This window comes from Neolamprologus brichardi, chromosome 23, assembly GCF_056152115.1.
Source record: "Neolamprologus brichardi isolate AB-2024 chromosome 23, ASM5615211v1, whole genome shotgun sequence".
Taxonomy (NCBI): Eukaryota; Metazoa; Chordata; class Actinopteri; order Cichliformes; family Cichlidae; genus Neolamprologus; species Neolamprologus brichardi.
This window is the reverse complement of record NC_142125.1, coordinates 8,679,918-8,706,339: the sequence shown is the minus strand read 5'-3', so window position 1 is coordinate 8,706,339 and position 26,422 is coordinate 8,679,918. Positions and strand designations below refer to the sequence as shown.

At 40.5% G+C, this 26,422-nt stretch overlaps 1 protein-coding gene across 1 annotated transcript in view; it reads right to left on the bottom strand.

The window, feature by feature from the left end:
- Nucleotides 1-26,422, bottom strand: part of scfd2 (sec1 family domain containing 2) — a 108,501-nt gene that overhangs the window by 21,084 nt on the left and 60,995 nt on the right. The window contains exon 6 of the mRNA XM_087836880.1: nt 181-326. Coding sequence (XP_087693006.1) covers nt 181-326 — 146 coding nt within the window. The remainder of the gene's footprint in view (nt 1-180; nt 327-26,422) is intronic.

Below are 26,422 nucleotides of genomic sequence, written 5' to 3'. Positions count from 1 at the left end.
TTGGATATCTTTTATCCCTTAATAAATGAAATCATCATTTAAAAACTGCATTCTGTATTAACTTGGGATATGTTGAAGCTGTGGTAGTGTTCATACTTGATACGGGTAAAGCAAACCACCCTGTAACAGAAGGCGTGTATGTGTTTTGAGGCTGGCAGTCAGAGTTTGTGTGCCTCCAACCTGGTGAACTCCATCGCTGGCAGTGTAGATGGAGCGTAGCTGCTTGAGGTGGTTTCTGGTGCTGCTCAAACCTCGGAGGGTCTTGAACATCTTCTCCACTGCAGAATGAACTCGCTCTGCGGTCAGCTCCTCAGGATTTGTACAACCTAATAAAAAACAAGCACACAGTCTCATTAACAGAACATTAAAAACCACAGATTCATCTAAAAGTAGACACATTGCATTTTGCTTCAAAACTTTGCCAGAGAGGAAAGCTAAATAGGCAAAAACCCATTTGATTCTGCAAAAACAATTGGCCATGAGATGTGGCATGTTCATTTTTGTGGGTAATTTTCTCAGCTGGGTGTGTACTGAAACCAATTATCAAGGTAAACGCAAGGGAGCGAGAGGACAAGAGCTCCTTTATTCCAGCGGAAAGCACTGCAGCCTAATCAAAATCTAATGTTCCCTTCTTTCTAAAGAAGTGCCTAGGGAAGCAAAGACTTGCTGTGAAATAAACCCGAAATGACAGCGTTTAAGAAGAAAGAGAAATGGCAGTGAGAAAAGGAGAGTGGGGCTTAAAAATATCAAAGACAAGTAAACCGAGTGAGAAGATAGTGAAGAAGGCTAAACGATGGCGCCCGAGACGTCCGTTTAGAGCGCTTCTGGCAAAGTGGGTTGAGTGGCACCTGCAGTTCCACAGCACACAGCTCGGAGATTTGCCTGCCTTTAATTAACAAGGAGGTCAGCTGTGTTACAGAACACAGACCTGAAAACTGAATCAGCACTACAGACTCTGAGAGGCTCGTAACAAAAAGAACAATGATGACTCCACCATTTGTACAAGTAGTTTACACATAAAAGTGCTTTTCACGCAGCGGTGTGACTCCAATATTAAGCTACAGTTTCCTTACAGTCAGGAACTGGCTCATGTTCTGCTTGGACATGTTGGTCCACTCAGTGATAAAAATGCACAACCTATATCATTTAAACCTGACTTACATTTTAACCGGAAGTACAACAAGATCTTATTGCACGTATTGACGCACGTATTAATGCCGTGAACATCACTTCAGAGAAAGGACAAACTAGTGCTACCACAAATTACACCAAAGTGCAGTAAAGACTAATTGAACTCAACTGAAATGAGTGCAAATAAGATAAACAGATTTTTGTATTTTTCATTTTGTTCATCTCAGTTCTGTTCTGTTTTGTTATTATCTACTATATAACCAATAAATGCCAAATCATTACGTTTATATACTCATAATATGTATTTATAAGTTTCAATTTGTTTCACAGTGTTAGGAAAGCAAAGTTTAAACTGAGTTTGGTAGGAAAAATGTGTATTCCCCAATCCCAGCTGCTTAGCCTTTAAAAATGTTGATTTCAATTATTAAACTGTTGCTGGAAGTCACAAGAAGGTTGCCAGCCAGGTTACAGGCTTGTGTCACTGGGGACATATTCCATGCCTCTCACTTTATTCACAGCTAGGATAGACTCTAGCATCCCTCTAGCACTCCTGAGTAGGATAAGTAGTTCAGAAACTGGAATGATGAATCGGTGAATCCTAAAAGCAACAATAACGCAACAAGACAGTTATTCTGTTGGCTCGGTAACACTTAGCCACAATAAGGGCCAAGTCACAGTTTCTGCATGCAAATGTGCATTTCATAAATATTTTATCTGCTTAAGTATGTTCGGGTTCATGTAGCGCCCCAGGCTACGTCCACACGTACACGGGTATTTTTGAAAACGGAGATTTTCTGTTTTCGTTTTAAAAAATAATCCCGTCCACACGTAAAGGCAGAAATGAAGGAAAACGCTGCTAAGAACATGCCAAAGCAACAGGTGGCGCTATATTCCTAACTGTGTAGAAATGTTGGCCAATCAGAAGTCTAGAAGCCTCGGTGGGAAAAAGTAAACAAAGCTGGGGCATAGAAGCAGAACCGAGTTGTATGTGTGGAGGGACAGTAACTGTGTGTGTATATGTAAGCATTTAAACACCGCAGAGAGTACAATTAACAGTAACAGTATTGTAGAAATTCATTTCACCGAAACAATAACGTGGCGCACAGTGTGAAAAAAGGCGCACACCTTTGACGCTGCGTTTTCTCAGTTTTTCTTGTCCACACGTAAATGCAAAAACGGAGTTTTAGAAAATATCCAACCTGGCCGGAGTTTTTAGAAATCTCAGTTTTCAGTGACCGAAAACGCCGTTTACGTGTGGACGAAAGGTGCAAACGCATAGAAAAATCTGCGTTTTCAGAAATACCCGGGTACGTGTGGACGTAGCCCCAGATTTAATACTGCATGGACTGTCAAATAACAAACAGGCAGCTTCCATTCCTGCAGGTACGAGGTTTTCATCATGGTTTCTAGCCCACACTCGTGGTCTATGGCAGCATATGCATACTTCTGGCTACATATATTTACCACACTTACATCCGTTAGTATGACAAATGTTTACATGATTTCATAATAACAATGGAAACATTCTGATGTTTAGCAGGTATGACCCACAAGAGCACTGCTGCTGCACAGTAAAAAAAAATCCCATCCATCGATCCATTCATCAGTAAAACCTGCTTGTTTTTTTAATCCCTCAGTGATAGGATGATTCTTCTGGTGTATATTGTAGTCACCTGGCAAAACGTCAACATTTACACCCTTTTAACTCCATTTTTGGTATCTCCCAACTCCTGCGGGACATAAGTGTGTGTCTGCCGTTTTGGTTCTAGACATGAAGTCTACAATGAAATGAAACAAATGAAAACAGATGTCTGCTACAGACAAAAATATTGTTCCGAGCCATGTGAGTGAATCAAAACAGTTAAGTTGCACAGTGAATACAAAACACTGAGCTGAAATTAGAAGGGTTTATAAAGCTGAGAGATGAGGGAGTTTCAGGCAATTCTTTGTGGACCCTTAACTACAGAGCCAGTCACGTTGTTCTGACACGGGCATTGCCAAATGATGCACAGTTATTACAAAGATATTAATCGTGGCTGCTTTAACAGAACGGTTTACACCCAACTCTTGTTTAAATAATTTTTCTCTGGCCTAAAGTAGTATTTATTCATCGAGAGTTGTGCAGTTTTAGAGACATGAGCAATAGAAACAAGTGTTTTCGCTTGAACTAACGTAGCATCTGTTTGTTCTTTCACTCGTGTTTCCCGGCACACTTTACAGATATCCACTAATCGCGTTACACGCAGGCAAGAGCGGACAGCTTTAAGGATACACTCACTGAATGAGTGTGTGCATGTGACCGTGCACAGTGGACAGATTGTGGGATACAGCTTTATCAAGAACCACTCATCCAAAAAGATGAGTCAGTGATTTTAGCCATCTTTCACAGGAAATACAAAAACAATAAAACCAAATAAATAAAAAAAACTAAACAAAAAAAATCATGACCAGCTATCTTTTGAACTAGATTGAGTTCTGGGCCATCAGAATGATTAAATCTTTGCAAATGTTAGAAGTTTTTTGGCCTCTTTTCATTTTTTTATCCACATCCTGTTTTGGGGTTGAATTAGGTTTAAATTGTACATTGAAAGGATAAACCTTACGGGTAAGAGGTTCAGGAATGAATGCCCTCACAAAGATAACCAAACAAACTCACAGGGAGGCCCAAACAGCAATCACTGTAGGAAACCAAAGACCACAAGAATCCTGGGAATTGAGAACAATTTTAGCCAAAATACACGAACCACGCATCCCAACTCGGGTCCGTAACAATAAACCCACCGAGTGTGAATTGTTCAGATGGGCAGCTGTCAATATAAAAAATAAAAACAGCTGCATAATATATACATTTGATTTTGTGGACATCACTTTAAAGCAAAAATGATATTGTTGAATGCAGAAGATACTAAAAAACAAGATATCTCTATTTCTCTGAAACACGCACTACTGCTCTCAGCTAAACCCAACATCGGTCTAATTAAGCAGACTCAAAGGTCCATGCATGACTTCTACCACCACAGGGTTACCATTGAATCCTGCAAACTCTCTTAAAGCTCTTACCTAAATATTACACAACAAACCATGAGCTCATGTCTTACACAGACCTACTTCTGGAATGAAAGCAAAGCCAGATGTATACATTGTGTGTTAGGAACATGTGAGTTTTGAAGATAAAATCTAACATTCGCAGAACATGTGGTAAAAATCGCCCTTTATGCACAGCAAGCTAAATTGATGGAGTGCAAGAGCACCTACGCCACCTCAAACTCTTATATCTTCAGGAGGATTTTCACAACACTAAAAACAGACCTGCAGAAATAGTTTGCTTTATGGTATTTGGCATGCTACATATGTAGAGCTATACATCACTTTCACCAGTTAGAGTGAACAGCTTGACTTTTTCAGCACGCTAGCTTGGGTTTTTTGATCTCTGTTAGTTCCTTTCCCCGTCCCCATATAGATGATATCAAATTAAGCAAAGCGTGTCTTTGTTTTGATTTGCTGTCTTCAGGAATGTAAAAGTGTCTGGTCCGCTGAATTTGTTCTCCCGCGTTGCCCAGGCTGAGCGGTAAACTCCTACAAAAAACACAGCGGGTCTATTCAATTGAGCTGAGCGTGAAGCCTCAGACAGATGTGGGTCTTATCTTTCCAGACACCCGCAGAGAGGGAAAGCGTCCTAAAAAACACCCTACTACAAATGTTAGTCACTGAGCATTTCTACAGTGAGAAGCAAAAGAAGAGGGGGATCGGGCAAACACGCAGTAAATTTTACTGATTTACTGAAAGCAATTAACTAAAAGACTGTCTGTGCATAGTGGGTGTGTTATTGATGGTAGTCCACTCCAATATCAGGGTGAGGTAGAGGGAGATGTGTAAATCTCTTTGAGCGCTTGTGTGTCTGCCATGAGGGAGCTGGTCGACTTGTTGCCAAAGCATACAGTACACGCCCAGAGCTAGGAGCTGGATGCAGGTCCCACCCCGAGCAAACTGTGCTTTGGATGTTGATCTGCAGACACTGAGCAGGAGCAGGACCAGGTGCTGACCCGGGAACATCCAGTTTGGCGGCGAGGCTGAACACCTGCGTCTCACGCGGCACAGTCACACCACCCACCATATCGGCAGCACACGTGTCTCACATGCAAATATGCAAGCTGAATTATCTTTATCCCCCCCGTTTCTTTCTCTTTTTTAAAAATTAAGTGAACAACATCTGACTGCATTATGGCATTTTGCTTTTGTGGATATATATTTTTAGCTTTTGTGAATATAAGGCATGTGATGGGAAACGAGGATGGAAAATAAATGAGAGCTGTCATATGAACAGCTCTGCCATTTCCATGTATGCATTTCTATCCAGAAACAACCCAGCTTAACAGACACCAACTTGTTTAGTAGATAAGAAAATATTATTCAAGTCTGACTCATCGCTACACTACACTGCTTAGAGACAAAGAGATTAGGTAAAGAGTCCAGTAAGAGTCCAGGCAGGAAACAGCTGACTGAGTGTTTCCTTAATTTGATCTAACAGAGCCGGAGGTGAGCAATAAATTACTAAGAGAGGTGCGAACATAACCTGTGACACTCACAAGGTGAAAAGAACCAACCAGAGGAGGATGTTAGGTAATGCGTAGAGCTGGAAGATGATGCTGAAGACTTAAGAAACATTAAAATATTCACTGTTGAAGTAAAACTACTATCAGGTTGAAAAGATGGGATTTGATGAGTTCTCATAAAAGTAGGTCAAGCTATTCTTTTGAATGCGTAACACATTGATTCACATAAAAGCTTGAATGATTCAGATGACAAGCTTTTATACCACAGCTGTGTGGGATTGTACATAAAGAAAAGACAGGCCTTCTTTTTACCACTTTATACGACAACCTCAGAGGCTGAAAACCAAAGAAACAGGCTATGTGCCAACGACTGAAGTTTCCTCAGTGGGTAGTTGAGTCCCTTTAGATTCCTGTGTGTCAAAGCCCAACTTTAGTGCACAAAGAAACATGTTTGCAAACTGTTATGAAAAAAACAACAACACTGTTTTGGTCTCAATAGCTAATCTCTTTGTCATTATAACTGTACAGGAAATTGATTTTATAGGATATCTCAGTAGTTTTATATGTTATTAAAGTTGTCTATTGTTGCATGATGACACAAAGGGCTGTAGCTTGTTTGATGTGTGAATTGGTATTTTCTTTACATGTTTCTTAGCACTAATTATCAGATGAGTAGGTTTGTTTTTACAGATTCATCTTGGGCTAACAACGTTAGCAAGAGTTAGCTGATAATTAAACACTCGCCGATCCAAAATAAAGAGGGGGAGTGGTGACATATGCGTATTATACAGTTAAGATCACACATTTACATGAACTCATCATTGCTGTACAGTACATTGTACATCTTTAATGACTTTAAACAACAAGAATTGGGTGCACAAGTTTGAAATGATCATATAATTTCAAATTTGTGAACCAAATTACAGATTAAAGATGTAAGCTAGTACAGTCCTGGAAAAAGAACAAAAAAAAAAAGAAATCATTAAAAGTACCACGATAATTCATGTCCACGATAAGTGCATATAAACCTCTGACCACAACTGTATTTAGTAGAGACTGTAATTACATAATCTCATAAAAAGAAAAATAAACTTTTAATTTAATAAAATAAAAAAGAAAAGAAGTTCCCATTACCATTACTGAAACAGGAGGTGTATTTGCTGGGGACTATTTTCAGCCATGATTTACCCTCTACTGAGTTATTATGGCAACAAGATAGTGTATGCAGGATTGAGTCAAAATACAGGAGAGTGCCAATTCTCATGCTAACAAAGAAACATGTCGCCTAGTGCAGGCAGATCGGACATATCAGGCTTTGCTTATACAGGAAATAATTGTTACAAGGATCAGCGCATTAATTACCGGAGCCTTTTTGTGTGTTTTCTCCACATTATGAAAAAATTCCAAATGTACAGTTACAACTGCGGTTCAAGAAAAATATTCTCTCGAGCATATAACAGAGCAGCTGCACCAACAAAGACTGAATGCACTGTGCACGTAAACAATCAAGAAAAAAACTCATCAAAGAAGAGGAAGTAAAAAATGTGGGAGCATTTGTGTTCATTACCATTGCCACACTATTCATCTCACAAGAAATGCACTCTCTGCTAAAGAACACAGGGAACATTAAATTAGAAAAACACAGTCTGTTTCCTCAACAACCCTCAAAACACTGAAACTGCACTGCAACAGCTCACTGTCTATGGCTGACCCCACAATCAAACTAATCACTCTGTACTTATCAGTGGAATGTAGACAACCCGACTACTTATAAATATCACAGCTTATTTTGAAACGTGATCAAAAATTCTATTCTGGTCTGAGAAAAGAATGAGAGTACGTGAGTTTTGAGCGAGGGGGAGAAGGATTCACGCTGCCGAGCACAACTTTCTAAAAAGAGTTTATATCAGACGTGGTAATCCCGTGTGGAATGCTGAGGAAGAAAATCTTTCCTGCAGAACGCCGGGATGAAAAAGGAGAGACGGAAGTAGTGGGCTTTTTGAGCTACATGCTTGTCGTGCCTCTTTTACCTTACATGATGATGCTTCCTGATGCCAAACGACGTAATGGAAACTGAAATACAAACACTGTATGCAGCTCGGTCAAGGTTAACCTCAGACAGATTTGCAGGTTAAAATTAACCATAAAATCTTTGATCACTGAGGAGGATCTTTTGATATACAGGGATTTGTGTACTTTCATGCGCTAACACAATAATAAATATAGGAAAATCATAATGGACTTTTATGCAAATGAACAGCAAATCAAAGTTATGAGGAAGTTGAAGATGATGCAAGCATGTGCATGTTCATAAAATGTCTTGATGCATTCTCAATCATCCAGGAAAATAAATCTCCAAAAGTTGTTCATAAAATCTGATAAAAACAGCAAATTACATACCCTGTTAAGAAGAATTTCAAACATTTATAAATTAATTTTCCAAAACCTATTTCTCTATTTCCCCTGGAGGCCAACCAAAGTTTGGCCACAGCACCACTGACTAAAGACCAACACCAGTGGAAGGACATTAAGGGAGGGTAACTGCAGCATTTCTCAATGGGAGTTGTTCCCACACAGACAAACATTTTAAACAATTTCATGTGAATATTTTCAATTTATTGAGTTTAAATTAATTAAAATTTAATAGGTTGATAAAGTTTGTTTTTTTTAACACACAAAAAAAGTAAAAAAAGGGTAGAGCTGCCAGCTCTACCCTTCACTCTACTAGTAGATGCACCAATTTGAAATCCCTAGGCGACCTTCTGAAAAGTTCACCTTTGGCCTTGACCTTGAGATCAGACTGAGAGTCGAACCAGACCACAATTTTTAGTTAATGCACCTATGATATGAATCTGAAAATCCAAAGTTACATCTTTCCCGAGTTACTGCGTTCACAAGATTGATCTCTGGTCAAGGTCACTGGGCTTCGGAGTCGCCTGAGAAATGGTAGCCCACAAATCAATAGGGGGGTGTTATTTTTCTCAACAGTTTAGCTTTTTCTTCACTTTACACTTTTAAATACCTGAATGATGTGTGTCGAACTAGTCAAAAGGACCACTATTTATTATCACTTGCAAAAATGGCAGATCTAAAAGGACATAAAAAGAACCAAAATAGGACGTCCACCTTTAATCAGTGATAAACTAATTACAGCTGAGAGCTGGATTGCTGTGTCAGCACCCAAGTTGGAAAAAGTTGGGCATATACTTGTGTGAATTCCACTGTGAGAACTTAATCCTTCTCAAGAGTGGCCCACTTGACAAAAAACACAAGACCTGTTAATCTGAGCTGCTTCACTGACTCTTTAGGAAGTACAGAACAATGCTACACACCACACACACACACACAACCCTTAGGCCATCAAGCACTCACATTTAACTCCCACCTCCCTCACTGTTATAAGACCTTGCAAAGCACAACGCTTAGTGTGGATCTGAGTTTCTATATTTATTTCCTCTTCTTGTCATTTTCAAAAAGGACACACACCTCCGCTACAAGAGATAGTGCGAGGCAGCTAATGTGATTAATTACACGCTGGGGAAGGTGTGGTCTCCACTCTGCCACTTATGGAGAAAACTATCATGGTTAAGCAGCCCGCAGACAGCATAACTGTGGAGAGCAAAAGGATCTGCCTTAATAACACAGAGCACTTTCATGTCGGCTTGGTGGCTATGTTAGATGACAGGAATGTGGGATGCAGTGGCGTGGCAACCCTCAGATGTTATGCTGTTTGCTAACAGGTGTGATCAAACAGTGAGCACGCAGGACTCACCCTCTGATGGAGAAAACACCCTGTCACCACTAAAGGGAGTTTCTGCCAGTATGCATGAGTATAATAAATGACTAACAAGGATAAGGGTACATGTGTCTAATGCTATCTCTGAGCTGAATGTGAGGACACCAGTTTAAATCATAGGGTAATATACCAATCTGCTAATTCAGAGAATGGCAGGCCCTAATTTCCCCATCTAACTTGAGGTCTTTAAAGGCAGATCAGTTGGGTAGGCGCACAAACACACACACACACACACACACACACACACACACACTTTCACTGTGTGAACAAAGCTGCACAAACACTACAGCTTTAACATACTTTGTGAATGGCACATTACGTCTTTTCATATTAAAGTCAGTACTCAAATTCTTTTCCTTTTTTAATTTAAAACTCTTTGATGCCAGACATCAGCTGACTCATGACTGCAGTGTTAAATAAGACCTTAAAAACTTCACTGTAAAAAAACTGTGTTAAAACTTCTCTTTGATATTGCTCCTTATGAGTTGTGCTTTAGCGTGCCGTCATGTGCTATTAGCTGAGATGTCAGGCATGCTAAATTTGTCTTTGATCCTTTGTAATTACAGTGCTGTGTGTTTGCAAGTGTGTTTGAATGGCGGAGTGTGTTATAATCACAGCGGTTACAGTGTTTCACGGTTTTGGGGTAGAAATCTTGGAAATCTGGAGGAGAGGTACACAGAAATTACACCAATTCCAGACAAAGTCAAAATTACAACTCTGCACGCAATGCAACCCGAGTCCTCTCTTTAATATAGAGGGACGAGGGGGAGCAGGGGAAAGCAGTGTGTGTTGTATAAAGTGTTATGGTGAAGATGTTGAACAAACTTCCCATATCCACATCAGCTTAACTGTGGCTGTCTGACTGAATGGATATGCAGCATGTTAGCTCTCCTGTCTCATGGATTTCTCAGTAGTTACATAACTGCATCTGAGCGAGACTTAAGCACATGCAAAATATTCTTCTCGGAAAGAATTATTACATGCACACAAGTCTGCTGAGTAGTTGTTGAATATTTCATGAGTTTTGTAATCAGATCGAATATGTATTATGCAGTCATTTTTGTCAAAACTACATTTATCATTGTTCACCGTAATCCAGTCCAAACAGGACGAGTCAAATTTGTTAGATGTTACAGCAGGAAAATGTAAAAGCCCTGAGCTCCACATCTTTATTTTATAAAGTGCAGCAAAATGTAAAGAACAAATTCTGTAATTAAATCCAAATCAATCGCAATCAGACTGGAGCGATCATACCAGTTTAATTCAATTCAATTTTATTTGTATAGTGCTAAATCACAACAACAGTCGCCCTCAGGCGCTTTATATTGTATGGTAGACCCTACAATAATACACAACAAAACCCAAAACCCAACGATCATATGACCCTCTATGAGCAAGCACTTTGGTGACAGTGGGAAGGAAAAACTTTAACAGGAAGAAACCTACGACAGAACCAGGCTCAGGCTAAAGACATGCTGTGGAAGAGAGCCAGAGATAAGTCTCGTCTAATTACCTCGTACAGTGGAACCCCTACTTACGAATACCCCGTTTCACGAAAAATTCAAGTTACGAAGGCACTGAACGGCAATATTTTTGCCCGTGTTACGGCAAAATGCCCGCTGGCTCTGACTGGCTGAACCTACAATGCCCACAATGCCTTCCGAATCATGTGACAACCCCTTGGCTTCCGTACTTGCGCTTCGCTGTTCCACTTGAACGACGTATTGTTGTTCTAGTTAGCAATTAGCCCATAGCCTATCGTTCAGCATCGCCTCAGTCAAAACGCGCGATGGGTGCTTCGACTTACAAAAGACCCTCGGGAACGAATTAATTTCGTCGTGGTTCCACTGTATACGTTTTAATTTAATCTAATTTTTCAATGTGCCATTAGCTTTGCCTTCATGGAATCAGCTTCCTGTGTGTGACAATGATGCTAGGAGAGCACTAGCATTGAAAAAAATAGGATAAAACATGTCCGAAAGCTGAATTATGAGAGTTTATTTTTAGTTATGCGAGATGGAATAGAATACCTTTAAAAGCTCATATCATATTCTTTCTGAATTTAGCCTATTAATTTTAAGTTTCATAAACTTTACCTCCATATTTTTGCATAATTTTAGAAAATTTCAGGAATGTAAACTTTTTGCTACTTTCTCCACTGGTTTTAACTAAAATTTTTACAACTGTACATTGAACATGCACCATACTTGTAAAATGCAACCAGTAATGTACCAAATCGTAACGGATACAATGCTGTGTAGTCAGTGTTGGGGAGTAACGGAATACATGTACCGCCGTTACGTATTTAAAATACAAAATATGAGTAACTGTATTCCGTTACAGTTACCGTTTAAAAAGGTGGTATTTAGAATACAGTTACTTTGTTGAAATAAATGGATTACACGGCGGTACTTTCCTGTTTCATATTGTGGCGGGTCAGGGCTGTTTGGGTTTTGTTTGACAGCTACGTTCTGCTGTTCCAGACGGCAGCGTTACGGTTGCCATGGTTACAGGGTGACGCTCTCTCTCTGCCTGTTTCCTGGGTGAGAGAGGCCTTTTTGTTGTTGTAGTGCTAAGCTAATAGGCAGAATGCTACCGGTATAGCTCTAAAGAATGTAGCATCATGGGCAGTGTAGTCCGTGCTGCAGGGAGAATGGACTGCCATACACGTTATGTGTCTGTGAGCGAGGGAGGGAGAAAAAGGAAAAGTACGAGCTGTCATCGAGCAAAAACGGGAGCTGGAAGCATGTAAATATAATAATAACCACTGCAGCCAAGAAGAGTGCCTGACGAGCCCAGCTGTAAGTAAGCTATTAAGACTCGACTGTACACCGTGTTCGTGTTTTCCTCCAAAAACAATAAGTTCCGTTGGAGCAGCCTTTCAACGCCTCTCTCTGTCTCTGCTAGCAAAGTTGACCCAGACAACAAAGTAAAGCTAGTTTTTGGCTACGAGCCCGACACAGAACCCACCGTATTAGCCAGAGGTCCCTTTACTACGGTTCGGAGCCGCGGACCTTCAGTAACAGTAATAAATCACAGCAATAGTACATTCACATAGTTGTAAACAGCATGTTAATATATTAAGTAATCCAAAGTATTCAGAATACATTACTCTCATTGAGTAACGTAACGGAATACGTTACAGAATACATTTTGGGGCATGTATTCTGTATTCTGTAATGGAATACATTTTAAAAGTAACCTTCCCAACACTGTGTGTAGTTAAGCAACAGGCACTTGCAAACACACTGGGAGCAAAGTTACTTACGGAATGCTATGAAAACTGTATTCACTCTCAATTTGAGTGTCTGAGTTCATAAAGTGTGTCAATAGGTGCTTGCTTATCTGGCCAGTTTGCGGGATCTGAGTTTCTGCGGGTAAGTGGGAAGTTGACATAAGAAGCCCTTCAGAAATGCTTAAAAGGCTCCTTGCAATGAATAGGCACAGTATATCTCATAAAGGCTCAGGGTCTCTTTCATTTGTGCATTTGTGTGCACTAAAGCGTGTAAGTATGTGGGGTACCTGTGCATATGCAAGCATGCATGTGTGCATGAGAATGGCTTCTCTTGCCATTTGAAACAACTGAACTTTAATTAACAGTGAGCACGAGGGATTTGATTACAGGAGCCAAAGGTACATCATCATGCAGCTGGCTGGCCATTAAAGCGTTATGTAATACAGAAAAAAACAAAACACTCCACACCTCATTAAAAAATAATTAAATCCTAATTATAAAATATTTATTTGACAATCCTAAATCTAGTTTTGGCTGTAAAATGTGCACATTTGGAATCTGTAACATTACAGTCACAAAGTCACAGTGCAATCCCCTCTTGTAGGTCACATACTGAACCCAACTGAACCTGCTGTGCAATCATAGCTGCATGTGTGTGAAAGAATGTCATTAGCACTGTGATGACTGAGTGTGTGCATGTGCCAAACCTGGACAGAGAGGTTTTTTTTAAAAAAAAAAATTGTATTAAAATATGTTGTGGTTGTGTGCACGTACTTGGATAAGCACCGTGCACACGTCAGCAGATGGTAAGGTGCAGTTTTCATCACTCCTCAATTCCAGATCATTCTAGAGGCCGATCATCAGTGGCTGCAGACATGAGGCCATTCCACAGTAAAAGTGCTCACAGTGTTTCCTTTTCTAATCCTCCAAATTGCTGACAAAGACTTTGACTGTAGGATGGGCAGTGAGATTACATATCTTGTTTAAGAAAACAAGAAAAACAGACACACCATGACACAACAGCTCCCTCTTCCACAGGCAGCAGTGAGGGCAGTGAGGCCCAACCTAAACTAAGGCCTGCTGTGAGCAAAAGTTGGTTTAGTCTGTCCCCTAGAGGACGACAGCAGCAATGCAGAGAATAAATTACATGCATCTTGTTTTGGAGCCAAAAGAAAAAAAAAGCTGAATGCATTGTGTCTATAAGGCTGCAGGGCTAAAGTTCCTTGAGGAGTCTAATCAGTATAAAACTTTATGACACTTAATTTGTAATAGGCAAAACATTTATAAAGTCAAAGGGTATTCCTATGAGGGTTGTAAACATCTTTTTCCATGAACAGAAAGCCTGTTTTTAGTCAAAACAAACATAACCGCTGTCTGATGTGCAGCTCTTAAATGAGTCTAAGTCATGAAACTGTAGTTTAGATGTCATGGCCATTAATCATATGGGCACACTCTAAAATAAGGGTAAAGATCTTTTGGAAAACAAGTTTTGCTTAATTAACATTGTGGAAAATCTTCTAATGAAGCGCAACTAAGTTTTCATAAACCTCAATTCTTTTTTTTTTACTCAGAAAACATTTGCTCATTTACACATCCTGCAGCAGTTAGGGAGCAATATTAACATTAATTTGGCATAAAATCTTTGACCAACTGGCCTGACTTGAATGTTTGTCTGATATTCACTATTTTTTTAATAATGCTTTTGGTCTCCTAAAAACATGTTAGAGAAAATATTTGGTAGAATATCTCCTCCCTGTTAATGTTTATTTTATTTTTTTTAAATTTTCTCCCAGAAGGCAGCTGCCTGCTGCAGTCAAGAACAATTCTAGCCTTGACCTTATTGCCAAATTCACTGCAACGCTCCATTAAAATAGGAGGAGGTACAGAGTCAAACACTGCCATGTTATTTTCACATTTTATACATCATCATTAGACAAAGATTAATTAGAAAAACTTGTCTGGGAGGCAGGTAGTGCTGTTTTCTTTTTACTACAAATTTTATTTCAACTGTCACAAGTTTGAGATGAAGTTCTGTTAATAATAACAAAGTTTACTGGTGTTGTCAGGTTATACTTAAGGGAATAAAGCAAATAAAGTCAGGTCTATAAAAGTGGCATGATTTTAATTTTGAACAGTCGTGAACATTTTATTGTAGCCAGTACATGATGATATTTAGAGATAAAAGTGCATAACAGTGTAGAACACTGTATCTACACTAGCGGGATTTAAATCTGTGTTAACCTCTGATTTATAGAGATGTTATGCAATCTTTAAAAAAAAGTGCTGCTGAGACACCTGCGCTGATGTCATCACTTTGTGTTTCAGCGTTCGCCTGTGACTGGAATGTAGCTGTGGTTTTGGTTTGTAACAAGTAAAATTTTGTTTTAAGATATCTGAGTATATAATATCAAAGTCCACCGGTTGAGTATCATTAACATGTTGCGGAGCAGTTCGGCTACCATAGCAGAACGTCCGTGGGGTCAGAATGCCTTAAAAAAAAAGGGGGTGGGTGGGTCAGAAACAAGGTTAAATATGAGTAAACAAGGACTTCCTCCCCAAGGGTAAAATCTGCACCTGGACTTCTCATTACTGCTGTGCTCTGAGTCTGCTCAGCACCGCAGAGCACATGTGGCTCAGAGGAAACAAGCTCATAGCACTGCGAGTCTCCAGCATTGCATCAAACACAAACACAGAGTTCTGGGAAAGCGTGCCGGCCAATAAGGGTTCAATGGACCACCTCCTCAGTCTTGATGAGCAACCTCAGCACCGTTACCGTCTCTTAAAGCACTGACGGTGTTAAGAGCTTGCACATGCAGTTATAAAGATTAGAGTGTGTTTCCTGATGCTCGCGGAATCAGTGCAATGCAACAGCCTGTCCATCTACCCACAGGGAGGGACCAGGATTTATTTACGACTCGCTGACACTTTGATCCTCTTCAATTTCACAGCTCACACAGCTTGTTTTCTTCTTTCCCCTCTGCTCTGACTTTATCACACCAATCTTCTACTACTGGCACTGGCACAAAACGCAGGTCTTTTCAGTAAAGGTATATGCTCTCATTTTGTGTCTCATCATCATCATCAGTGTGAGACTGATGCATGTGTCAGGTAAAACAAAAAAAACAATGATATCATCTTTATAAAGCTGAAAGACAAATGGCTGGCCTATGACATGCAAAAAAGAAAACAGCTAGCCCACCGTCTCATGTTTTTTCTATTTTTTTCCCCTTCCATTTCTGTCTCCCCAAGGTCCTCACCTGGGGCCCTGTAAGGCCCCGGTGGAGCCTTGCCATACACTGTAGAGAGCGAGACATCAATCAAATGTGGAGCAGAAAGAGGAAGGCAGAAGGAGGAGAGGGCGCCCTGCTCTCCCACCATGACTTCTCTAATCCCCCTCCCTGGACTTTAAATCTCTCTCAGTCTGAACCATCTTCACCTTCAAAGCTTCTCCCCTGTGCGCCACAAGAAAGATGTGCAGTCCAGAAGCATGTGGAAACAAATATTTATAAAATTCAAATGTAGAAGAAACTCTTACCTAAAACTAACACATGCAAATGCAGGTCAGAGCGAGTAAGGAACCTATGAATAAGAGAGTCTCTGTTTCAGGGGAGATCCAAGGGGGGGGGGGGAGGCTCTTATTTTGACAGTCACTCTGTCCAGGGAGAAAATGGCCTCTCTGTTTGTTTACCAAGGAGAAACATCTGAACATCTGTGGTGTTCCTCTGTGCAACATGCTGGGCTAGAGTTACAAGCTGCACTGGTGGACAAGAACGCATAAACACATGTGCGCTGTTGGACACATTAAGACGCACATACACACTGGAGAGCAACACACAAAAGTGTAAGGGCATTTTGAAGTTGATGGATTTTATCTCAGTTGTAGTATATAACTATTATATATTATATATTATATAAACTACAGTGAAGTTGTGCACAATTTAAATCTTTTTAATTAGATGAAAAGTAAATACCACAAACTTCAAAGGCAGGCTGAGGAATGCAGTCCTAATGTCCTGGCTGTCGGGGCACTGTGAACGTGTGAACGTGGCAGATACGACTCTCCAGTGAAAGCTGCACCGAAGAGCTTATTGTCTTCTGGCTGTGTCTGACGTTTTTATTGCATTACTACATATTGAACCAAGAAATCCAAGGCTAAAAAAAACAGCTCTTAAGCAAACATTGTGTAAGCGCGAACATATTTCACTTGGCAAGAATATCTGGCCTTTGTGACAGGCCTCCCTTTTTCAATAAAAAGGTTATGTCTCCAGGCCCATTTTACTCTGGGAAATGCTGCAGAGCTGAAGATACTCTAAAGAATTTTTTGCATAAACCATGCGGGATCTTAGAGCAATACTTTGTTTTTAATCTTTTCAGTTTCTCACAATCTTGTAATGCTGCAGCTCTCAATATGGTCAAAAGGGTGCACTATTACACCACTGAACCCTGAACTCCAACACACACAGACACACACGTTCCAACTCTCGCTGCTGCCACGAATGAACTGTTTTCTCTCGTTCTCCTGGGGGAGCTCAACGTCATTTCTTCTTTTTCTGACTCAAACTTCTCAGATAATACACGGACGTTGTAGCCCAGACGTGGGCGCAGTGTTTTCAAACCTGCGAAAAAACCACAACCACTTTCCCTTCTTCTCTGGTCTCTCTGCCTCTTTCTGGTCGTTCTTTTTTGCTGTATTTTGAAGCACATTGCATATTACTAGAACCAAAAAAACATTAAATTAAATTTTTGCTTTTGTGGTTCCTGCTGAGTAAAGAACAGTTAACGTGTATGATGTGGAAGAGTAGAAAAACATCCAAAAATACAATTCAAAAGTTCAAATTTTAACTGTTTTAACAGTGCATATTACAGCATGCATTTAAATGAGTTGTTTACTCTGTTTGTATGATGACCCTCACACTAAAATGCATGAAGCTGTATTTACACCCACACCTGACTTTTCTTTTAAATCACAGCCTTAAGGGACAGTTTAAGGAGCTCCAGTAGTTGGGCGTGACAGGCAGGTTGGCTACAGTACATTTCTCAAACCACATCTAGGATGTGAAGGACCTCACACAGAAATTGTGACCTGTAACATGGTAATGATGGTTAAAATAGAGGTTTGATCTGTTTTCAAATAGCATACATAGTAGTAATACACTATCATCAACATGGACAGTTTGGTATTTCAGAGAGACACTGAAGTGAAACAGCAGTACCCAGCCCTTTGAAAATAAGATAAGGTAAATGAATTCCTAGAAAACCAAACCAATTTCAGGCTGCCATAGAGATCCAAACCTAGTATTTAGGTAAAAATAAAACAACCTCTGCAATAAGACCTCCATGAGAACAACTGAGTAAAGAAAATGGGCTCTTCAATACAGCCCACTAAGAGGCTGGTGAAGAGTGCTGAAGTGCCAGTGAGCTAAAATTAAGCAAAAAAGATAAGGATGGTTAATCTCACACTTTACTTTTTACCACTAGTAGCTTTGGGGTCATATTTTTATGAAGGAATAGCTTGTTTGGGTCTACATACTAATTTGTGGATTTGTAGTTTATGCAAAGAAGCAGCAATGCAGTGACAAGGAATATTATATTTTAATTTGTGGAAAAGATGTTTAATGATATTTTGCACTAGATTATAACAGAGAATTAGATGGAATAGTTCCTCTATTGATTCAAGGTAGCAGTTTAGTTTTGCATCAAGACAGAAAATAGGTGGAAACTGCTGGGACAGCTGCCACTTTTTAATAGGCCGGCGGAAACTTAAGTTACTGGATTGATCCCTCCAAAAAATATCCCTTATACAGAATCCCACCTAAACCACTTTGTTTTTGTAAGAATGAATTAAAGAAATATAATGTGCCTGTTGGTAAGCCTTAAACATGCTGGTAGGTGGGTTTTGCAAACCTTGAAAGAAGCAGTATAACTGGTTTGTTCCAGTGTTTTTGCTAAGCTAAACTAAGATGTCAGTTGTAGCAAGCAAATTTTCCAAAATGAGTGTGCCAAGTGCCTCTGCATTTGGAAATGGCCAAATAAACCCCCAAGCCGACCCAGTTCTGTTTAGCACACGAATTATCAGGAGACGTCATTAAATCCTTTCTGCAAAAATCGAAAAATTCGACATATGGTTGAGCCAGAGGAGCTGTTGTTATGGTACAGGAAAGTACACTGCATCAGTTCTAGCAGAGAAAATCAGCAGCCATCCACAGGAGAGTAGGACATGTAGCAGCCTCCAGGAGCAGCAAATGAGGGAAAACACAATTATTAACTTCTATATATAACTTTTGTCTAACTTTGTCGTTGCACTGGAGGCAGTTATATAAGCACAGCTCATAAGGGCCTGTTAATGTGGAGTCGAAAATCCTAAAAGAAATAATCTATTAGCTCACTAGATGTTAAAAGCTTATAGAGGTTATGAAACCATCTTTAATCTTAAAGTATAAATTTAACCCTGAAGAGTTTGGGGCGATCGTGGCTCAAGAGTTGGGAGGTTGCCTTGTAATCGGAAGGTTGCCGGTTCGAGACAGTCTTGGTCGTTGTGTCCTTGGGCAAGACACTTCACCCGTTGCCTACTGGTGGTGGTCAGAGGACCTGGTGGCGCCAGTGTCCGCAGCCTCCGTCAGTGTGCCCCTGGGTGGCTGTGGCTACAATATAGCTTGCCATCACAAGTGTGTGAATGGGTGGATGACCGGATGTGTAAAGCGCTTTGGGGTCCTTAGGGACTAGTAAAAGCGCTATACAAATACAGGCCATTTACCATTTATTAGCTGAAGAATGTATTCTGCTACTCCGTCTGCTGATTTAAAAATAATCTACATTTACATGTAGGTCGCAAAGACATCAAAAACTCTACAAGTGTGTGGCGGATCAGCGGGTAAAAGTGCTTAGAAGCCTTACGGCAAATGTTCAATCCCACACACTAGGAAGCATAATAATGTGATAATATGCATGGCAGCCTGGATTGCCCAGAGTGCAGCCTGGCTGCTCTGAAGCTCAAACCCACAACACCATGCTAATGAAGAGCTGGAGGAAAGGGACAGCTTGTGGCCAACCTCACTGATGGGGTTATCATTAATGAACTATGGAGCAAGGCTGCTTGACTTCCCAATGAAAGTCAGCCAGATGCAACAAGAAACAACAGTGATAACCACTAGAACGCAATGTGATTTACATATGAAATCTTAAAGGGAGACTGCACAGACACACACAGGTCTACTTTCTTCAGCTAAATAAAGAACTGTAATTACAAAAATAAGAAAGAAATTGGTTTGAATAATAATTGCAAACCACTTTGGACAAATTCATACAGCGCTAGGAGGAAACTGTTAACATACCAGGTTTCATAGTCTGAACGTGTTCCCAGACTCTGCATAATTTATTTCTATTTACTTTACACGCACACTGCCTTAAGTGTTGATGTTGAAACACACTCTCACAAGAATATTTCTAAATACCAGAGATAATTATGAAGTTCAAAATTATTGCCACAAGAAAAGCTTAGAAAAAAAACCCAACACAAAAATATCCACTTGCCAAACTCATACTCGAGCACTTATTTTGGAAGGAGGAGGAGTTCTCAAGGTTTACTGTGAATAGTGTTAAGACGTGTTGTTTTCCAAAAAAGAGAAAAGACTTGAAGACCTCATGTCTTGAACGTTACAGTACTTTGCAGCCGTATTGAACCCCTGACCCACAAAAATTTGAGGGTGCAGAGAAAGAGGTTCTGTAAACGTACACCTCGAGAATAAGTGCACGCTTCCTGCTTTAGCCAGGAACTCAGTTCACTTGCAAACTCCTAGGCATGCACTTTAAAATCTCACATACTTATCAAATTATAGAAAGGCTCTGTTACAGACTTTATTGGAGCATACGTCAAATTAATAGCCAATTTTACAACTACAAAAGAAACACTAAGTCTCCCATTAATCGCTTAATGCAAACAAAACTGTAGTTTCATAGGCGGGGAAAAAACATCCAGGAGATGGAGAAAGATAGAGGAAAACAATGGAGGAGGACAGGACTGTTTATTTACTGTGTGCAAGGAAAAAAAGCCTCTCCAAAACGTCGCCTGGTGAGGACAGAAATGCTCCCACAACCACAGACAAACGTCTGCTCGTACTCATGTACACATAGCTTCACACACAAACACACAACCATTAGACAGGAGGAGGACAGATAGAGGAGAGGGTGGCGCAGCTGATGAAAAGTGATGTTTAACCTTTGATCTTCACTCTGTAGCGTGTGTTTGTGTGTGCGTGTGTGCATGCAAGCATGTTAGAGTGTGCTGGACGAAAGAGACCGAGAGTGAGTGCTGCATGATAAGCGTGCAATGTGCTCGGCTGCTCCCATGGGAGACAGCCGATAGATAACGCTGACGTTGTTCAGATCCTTTGATAATGGCTGCAGGGATGGAGCAGGAAGGAGGCGGGGGGAACGAAGGCTTGTGGTGTATGTTTGTGTGTATGTTTGTGTGTATGTTTGTGTGCTTGTTTGATGAGTGGGTGACAGTTTGGTCAGGTGGTTGTGTAGCCTCTACCCCATGGTGGTCACTGGGTGCTGCTGGTCTGAATTACATACTGCAGATGAGGGGATGGAGGGTCGGACAGCAGATCTGTGTGACCTTTAAAAGCCAAGTGTGCCTAGGGACAAAGTATGGGAATGCTGAATACTTCTATACGTGTGTATGTTAAAACGAGTGCCGGAAAAAGTGAGCAGTAGGGTCAAAGAAGGGAGAAAATGTGTTTTTGTCTGTGGGAAAGCAGAAAAGAGAGATTAGTTTCTATATGCGCTGGAGACAGACTTGTGTATTTGTGCGAACAAGTTCTTGCATGACTGTTTATTGATTCTACAAAGCCATTACTGCATGGTCAAACTGAGGGGATACACATGCGATTGTGAGAGAGAGTTGCGAGTTTCACTGGCTTCATACCTGGAAATAAACAACTCGGAACTGACCGATCTAAAGGCAGAGCAATAAACTCACTGATATCTGAGACGCAGGGTCTGTTTACCGGCTCATCAGTCAACACACCACAACGGTCGTACTATACCTGTTTGTATGGACTACCGCTGCGCAAAACTGGATTTTTTGCTGTGACATATTCCGAGTCATAATGAAAGAAAAAAAAGGACAAATCCGATGTAAATTTCAATATGAAATGACTTGTTTTGAACCACAAAGTCGTCTTCGGTGGTCACAAGTTTCTGTGAAGGGTAAAGGAGGGGTGGGACGGAATAGAGAGCAGAGATTGAAGCCACATGTGGAGGAGTAGCACACATCACACGCGCGCACACAGACTGATTGATTAATCTGGATTTTTTTTTCTTCTCTCTGAAAATTTCCACTGCAAAGCCAAAACAGACAATACTGCAGTGCACATTCAGACTAACATTTCAAGGGATTTTTTTTCCAGTCAGCCGCTTGCTTTACTTTAGTGTGACTTAGTCATATGATTATCTAGGTGACTCACAGGATTTTTCTCAACATGGGAGACTGAAGAGATGCTGCACTGGGCTTTGCTCACAAACTGGAGCTGTAGAGAACAAAGAGACTGAGGTACTCTTCATCTTTAAGTCTCAGTTCTACAAGAGCACTGTAGCATGACAGAGGAAGTAGTTGTGTTCCCCCCACAGACAACTATTCTATGAAGAAGTTTCTGATACTTCTCTTACTGTAGGAACAGTAGCACATGATAGGAGGGATAGATTTAGTCTCTGTGTAAGCCCGTGGTGATGAAGAAGGTGGAGGCTACAGAGGGATCAGAAGTTCAACATGGGACCTAAAAACAAAAAAATGGGAAACTTGTGAAAATACATAGTTTTCAGATTTCTCTCATAGGAAGTTTCTGCCACTTAAAACTGTTTACATGGGTGTGAGGATTTCCAAGGGTAGCTGGCATGTTGATTTTGGAATGATAGGCATTTAAACTTCAATTTCAGTTCTACTTTTCAGTGCCAGGTAGCTAAAAAAAAAAACCAAAACAAGGAACATGTCCTTGTAAAAAATACAGATAACACACTGGAAATGTTGCATGTAGTTCAAATGAGGAAAAAAAGTTTCAAAGTAATGGGGACTTTTAAAGCATTGAAAAGCGTTAATCAGCTTTGTGCAACATGAACATTATGGATAAAAGAAAGTCATTTTCTGGGCTAACGGATTACAGGAATCTCTTTCTCCTAGAGAACAGTGATTTGTTGTGTAACTGAGTTTATTAAATGCACGAAACAGGACAAAAACTTTGTTGTTGTGACAGCAGAGCTGTGGGGATGATGTAAAGTGATGCCAACACTTTTTTACGATAATTCAAAGAATTTATAAAAGGCTAAAAGTGAGACTAAGTCATTTCCACTCCAACCACTCGCTGGGGAAAATGCCTTGTTGATGCCAGAGGTCAGAGGAGAATCGCCAGACTGCTTTAAGTTGACAGGAAGGCAAGGCACTCATTGCAACCAAGGTATGCAGAAGACCATTACACGACATGCACAACATGTCAACCTTGAAGCAGATGGGCTACAGCAGCAGAAGATTACATCGGGTTGTATTCTTGTCAGCTAAAAACAGGAAACTGACACTTTAATTCACACAGACCGACCAAGGTTGGAAAATAGAAGACTGGAAAATGATGCCTGATCTGAACATTCAGAAGATTTGGTTAAAATTGGGTCTGAATTAGGTCTCAGTGGTTTAGGCTGCTGGTGGTGGGGATCTTTTTTTGGCAGAGTTTGGGCTCCATAATACAACTTGATCATTGTTTCTATGCCACAGAATAACAGAGTATTGTTGACGACCCCATTATCTATCCCTCTTTTGATGGTTAACAAAGCTTAAATGATCTCAAACTAATTTCTTGAACATAACAATGAGTTCACTGTACTTATATGCCCCCCACAGTCACCAGATCTCAGTCCAGTCTTTTGGTTTGGTGGAAAGGAGCCTTGAATCATTGATGTGCAGCTTACAAATCTGCAGCAACTATGTGATGCTGAAGACACCCAAAACTGGTATCCAGTAAATAGCAGAAAATCTGCTGGTGTGGCCATAAACACCACATTCATCACAGCCCAGGTCGTTTGGGGTGACTATCCTCTGTATGCTCCTTGTCCGGCTCCTCACCTTATGTGCCTCCACTGCTGGCCACTCCACTGAAAAGTGCTGTTCTGTTTCTGAGTCATGTCTGGAACAAGTGACAATCCTTGACGTGAAAGTTGGGTCAGCTTCACACAGAAGTTAATGTTTGCTTTGTGAGCAAGTTTGGTGAAATCTCAAATGAGATTCTGCACATGATCAGAACGGGACTTTTGTAAGGCGATCCAAACTTAGCAGGAGCGCTTGAAATGGTGAAGAGGTGCATTTGACCCTAAAGAACACTGGGCCAAATTTTAATCAATTACAGTTTTTTTTCTTTTTATGGGAAAACATGCAACTTGTATACTGTCCAACTTCCTCCCCATCTTCTTTTTTATTCATATTTATGTATTCGAGGTTGTTGTTAGTGCTGCTTTTTTAAAAACAGCATTTCTCAATGTTGTGAGTTACACATACTATATTTCTTTGCACTCATTATCACTGGCTGGCTGAAACAAATTTAAATACAACTAAGATCAAGTGAAAAAAAAATTTATAAATGATGCAAATTGAACTTCATTTATAAATAAAATATGAGGCTTTAACAGGAAACATGTTTGCACAACAGTGAGCAAGAAAGGAATGAATTTCAAGAGAGTAGTCAACGCCAGATAGAGAACGGGGGGCGAGATAAGAAGGTGAGTCCCACAGACACAGAGGAAACCTCGTATCACAGGAAGCTTCTCTTGCAAATGTCAGATCCTCCTAATCGTGGCTTCGCTTCCCTTTTCAGTCCCTGGAGCTCGACATCATATGAGCACTTACAGCGATACCCACAAACCAAAGGGAATCACATGTATACTTACCCGTACAGGCAGGCATCCTACATAAACATCACATCCTGCTGGGTTTTAGGTCCACATCAAAGTGGATTATAGGGTGGACGAGCGCTATAGTGACCGCTAGCAGACATAGCACTTATTATTACTGACCTTGATATGTTGACGCCACCCTTGTTTTAAGGAAATGTTGCAATGCTTCATCTTCACAAAAGTGAAGTGAAGTGCACAAATATGTAGTCTTTTTATATGCCTGTCATTTTCCATTATTTTAAGGTTCATTTTACTTTTAATCGTGCATGCATTTTCACCCGCGTCTGAGGGCTGATAGTCTTACTTCTGCTGAAGACATGCATTATACCTCTTATAAAAGTGAGTCAGCAAAACCTAAACAACTCGGTGCACCAGTTTTATATGAACCAGTCCTGCATAAACACTCAAAAGAGAAAAACCAACCCCCCCCAGCTAATCTGTACTTCCATGCTGCAACATAGAGCTGTCACGGATTAACTAAGAGTAACAGCATCATAGTCAAGTTCAAGTGAGAGAGTGAAGTGGGTGTTGCGTGTGTTGAACCACTTGACTACTGCAGCGATGCAGAGGCCTAGCAGAGGCTGGCTGCTCCCACCTGAGAGTTTGTGTATGCGTCCAAGTGCCTACGCGGGTAAAGAGAACCTGCCAATGCAATGCTATTAAATGCACATTAGTGTGTCTATGACAGAGTCTCTCAAACATTTTGTGCCCAAGGCACACCTAAGGAAAAGCCAAAATTTCAAGGCACACTTATATGCACATGTGCACAAAACCACTTCTATATGATCTGACACATAATCCGTTTGTTTGATTGTATTGTAAGCCAAAGGCACTTTAAACAGCTCGTTTGCGGCCATCTGAGGTTTCTTTGTCTCTGTAATAAGCTCCACTGCAGCACTGATCTCCGCTGCCTTATCAGACACTTTCACACAGTCCAAAAAACAGTCTTACTGCCTCTTGTTGAGATCATGACCTCTTTTGTGGTTTCTTTGAGGGGGAATGTTCGGTTTCCAAGTGACTATTGAGCTTGCTTGGAACCATGTTAGCATTAACCACCTTGTCCCAACAGATTACACACTTGATCTGAGTAATGCAGACATCCCAGGTCCACTCATAGTCACACACAGGGAGCTTCTGCATACTCTTTAATGAGTAAGATTGTTGATTAACTGAAGTGGTAGTTAGTTTTTGGTTGCATCACCCAAAAAAGTTTCTTATCTTCCTCTCTGTCAGTTAGGACCTCTGATAAGTCATGCTCTCATAATTCGTACCATTTGCAACAAAGTGAACAGACTGGGGTTCCTTTTCACAGAAGTTATTTTTAAGAACTTGTCCAGGGCATAGAGCTGAATCCAAATGCAGATTCAGTGAATTAGCAGTTCATTGCAGTTGTATGTTACAATAACAACTGAAGTATTTGTGCTTTGAGGCAGAAATGAGCTGGCCATTTATGAATTATTTTCATTTTAAGACTATCTGAAAAGAATTCTTTTGCGATTGTGCTTTATTTCAGTCGTAATTCTGAGTCTGTTTAATACACCAACATGCTGCATTAATATCACTTTGTCAACACGTGTAGCTAAGTGAATGAGCGTTTCATTGGAGAGGAGAGGTTGCGTACAACTGTGAAACCCTGGAGAGATGCTACTAAAAGTTGTGTACGCTTCCAGCAGCAATGCAAGGAGAAAGTCTAAAGAGGGAGGAGGTGTGGAGAAGAAAACAGGAAAAGGAGAAAATTAAAACCATACTCTATATCCCTTCCTGGAAATATTA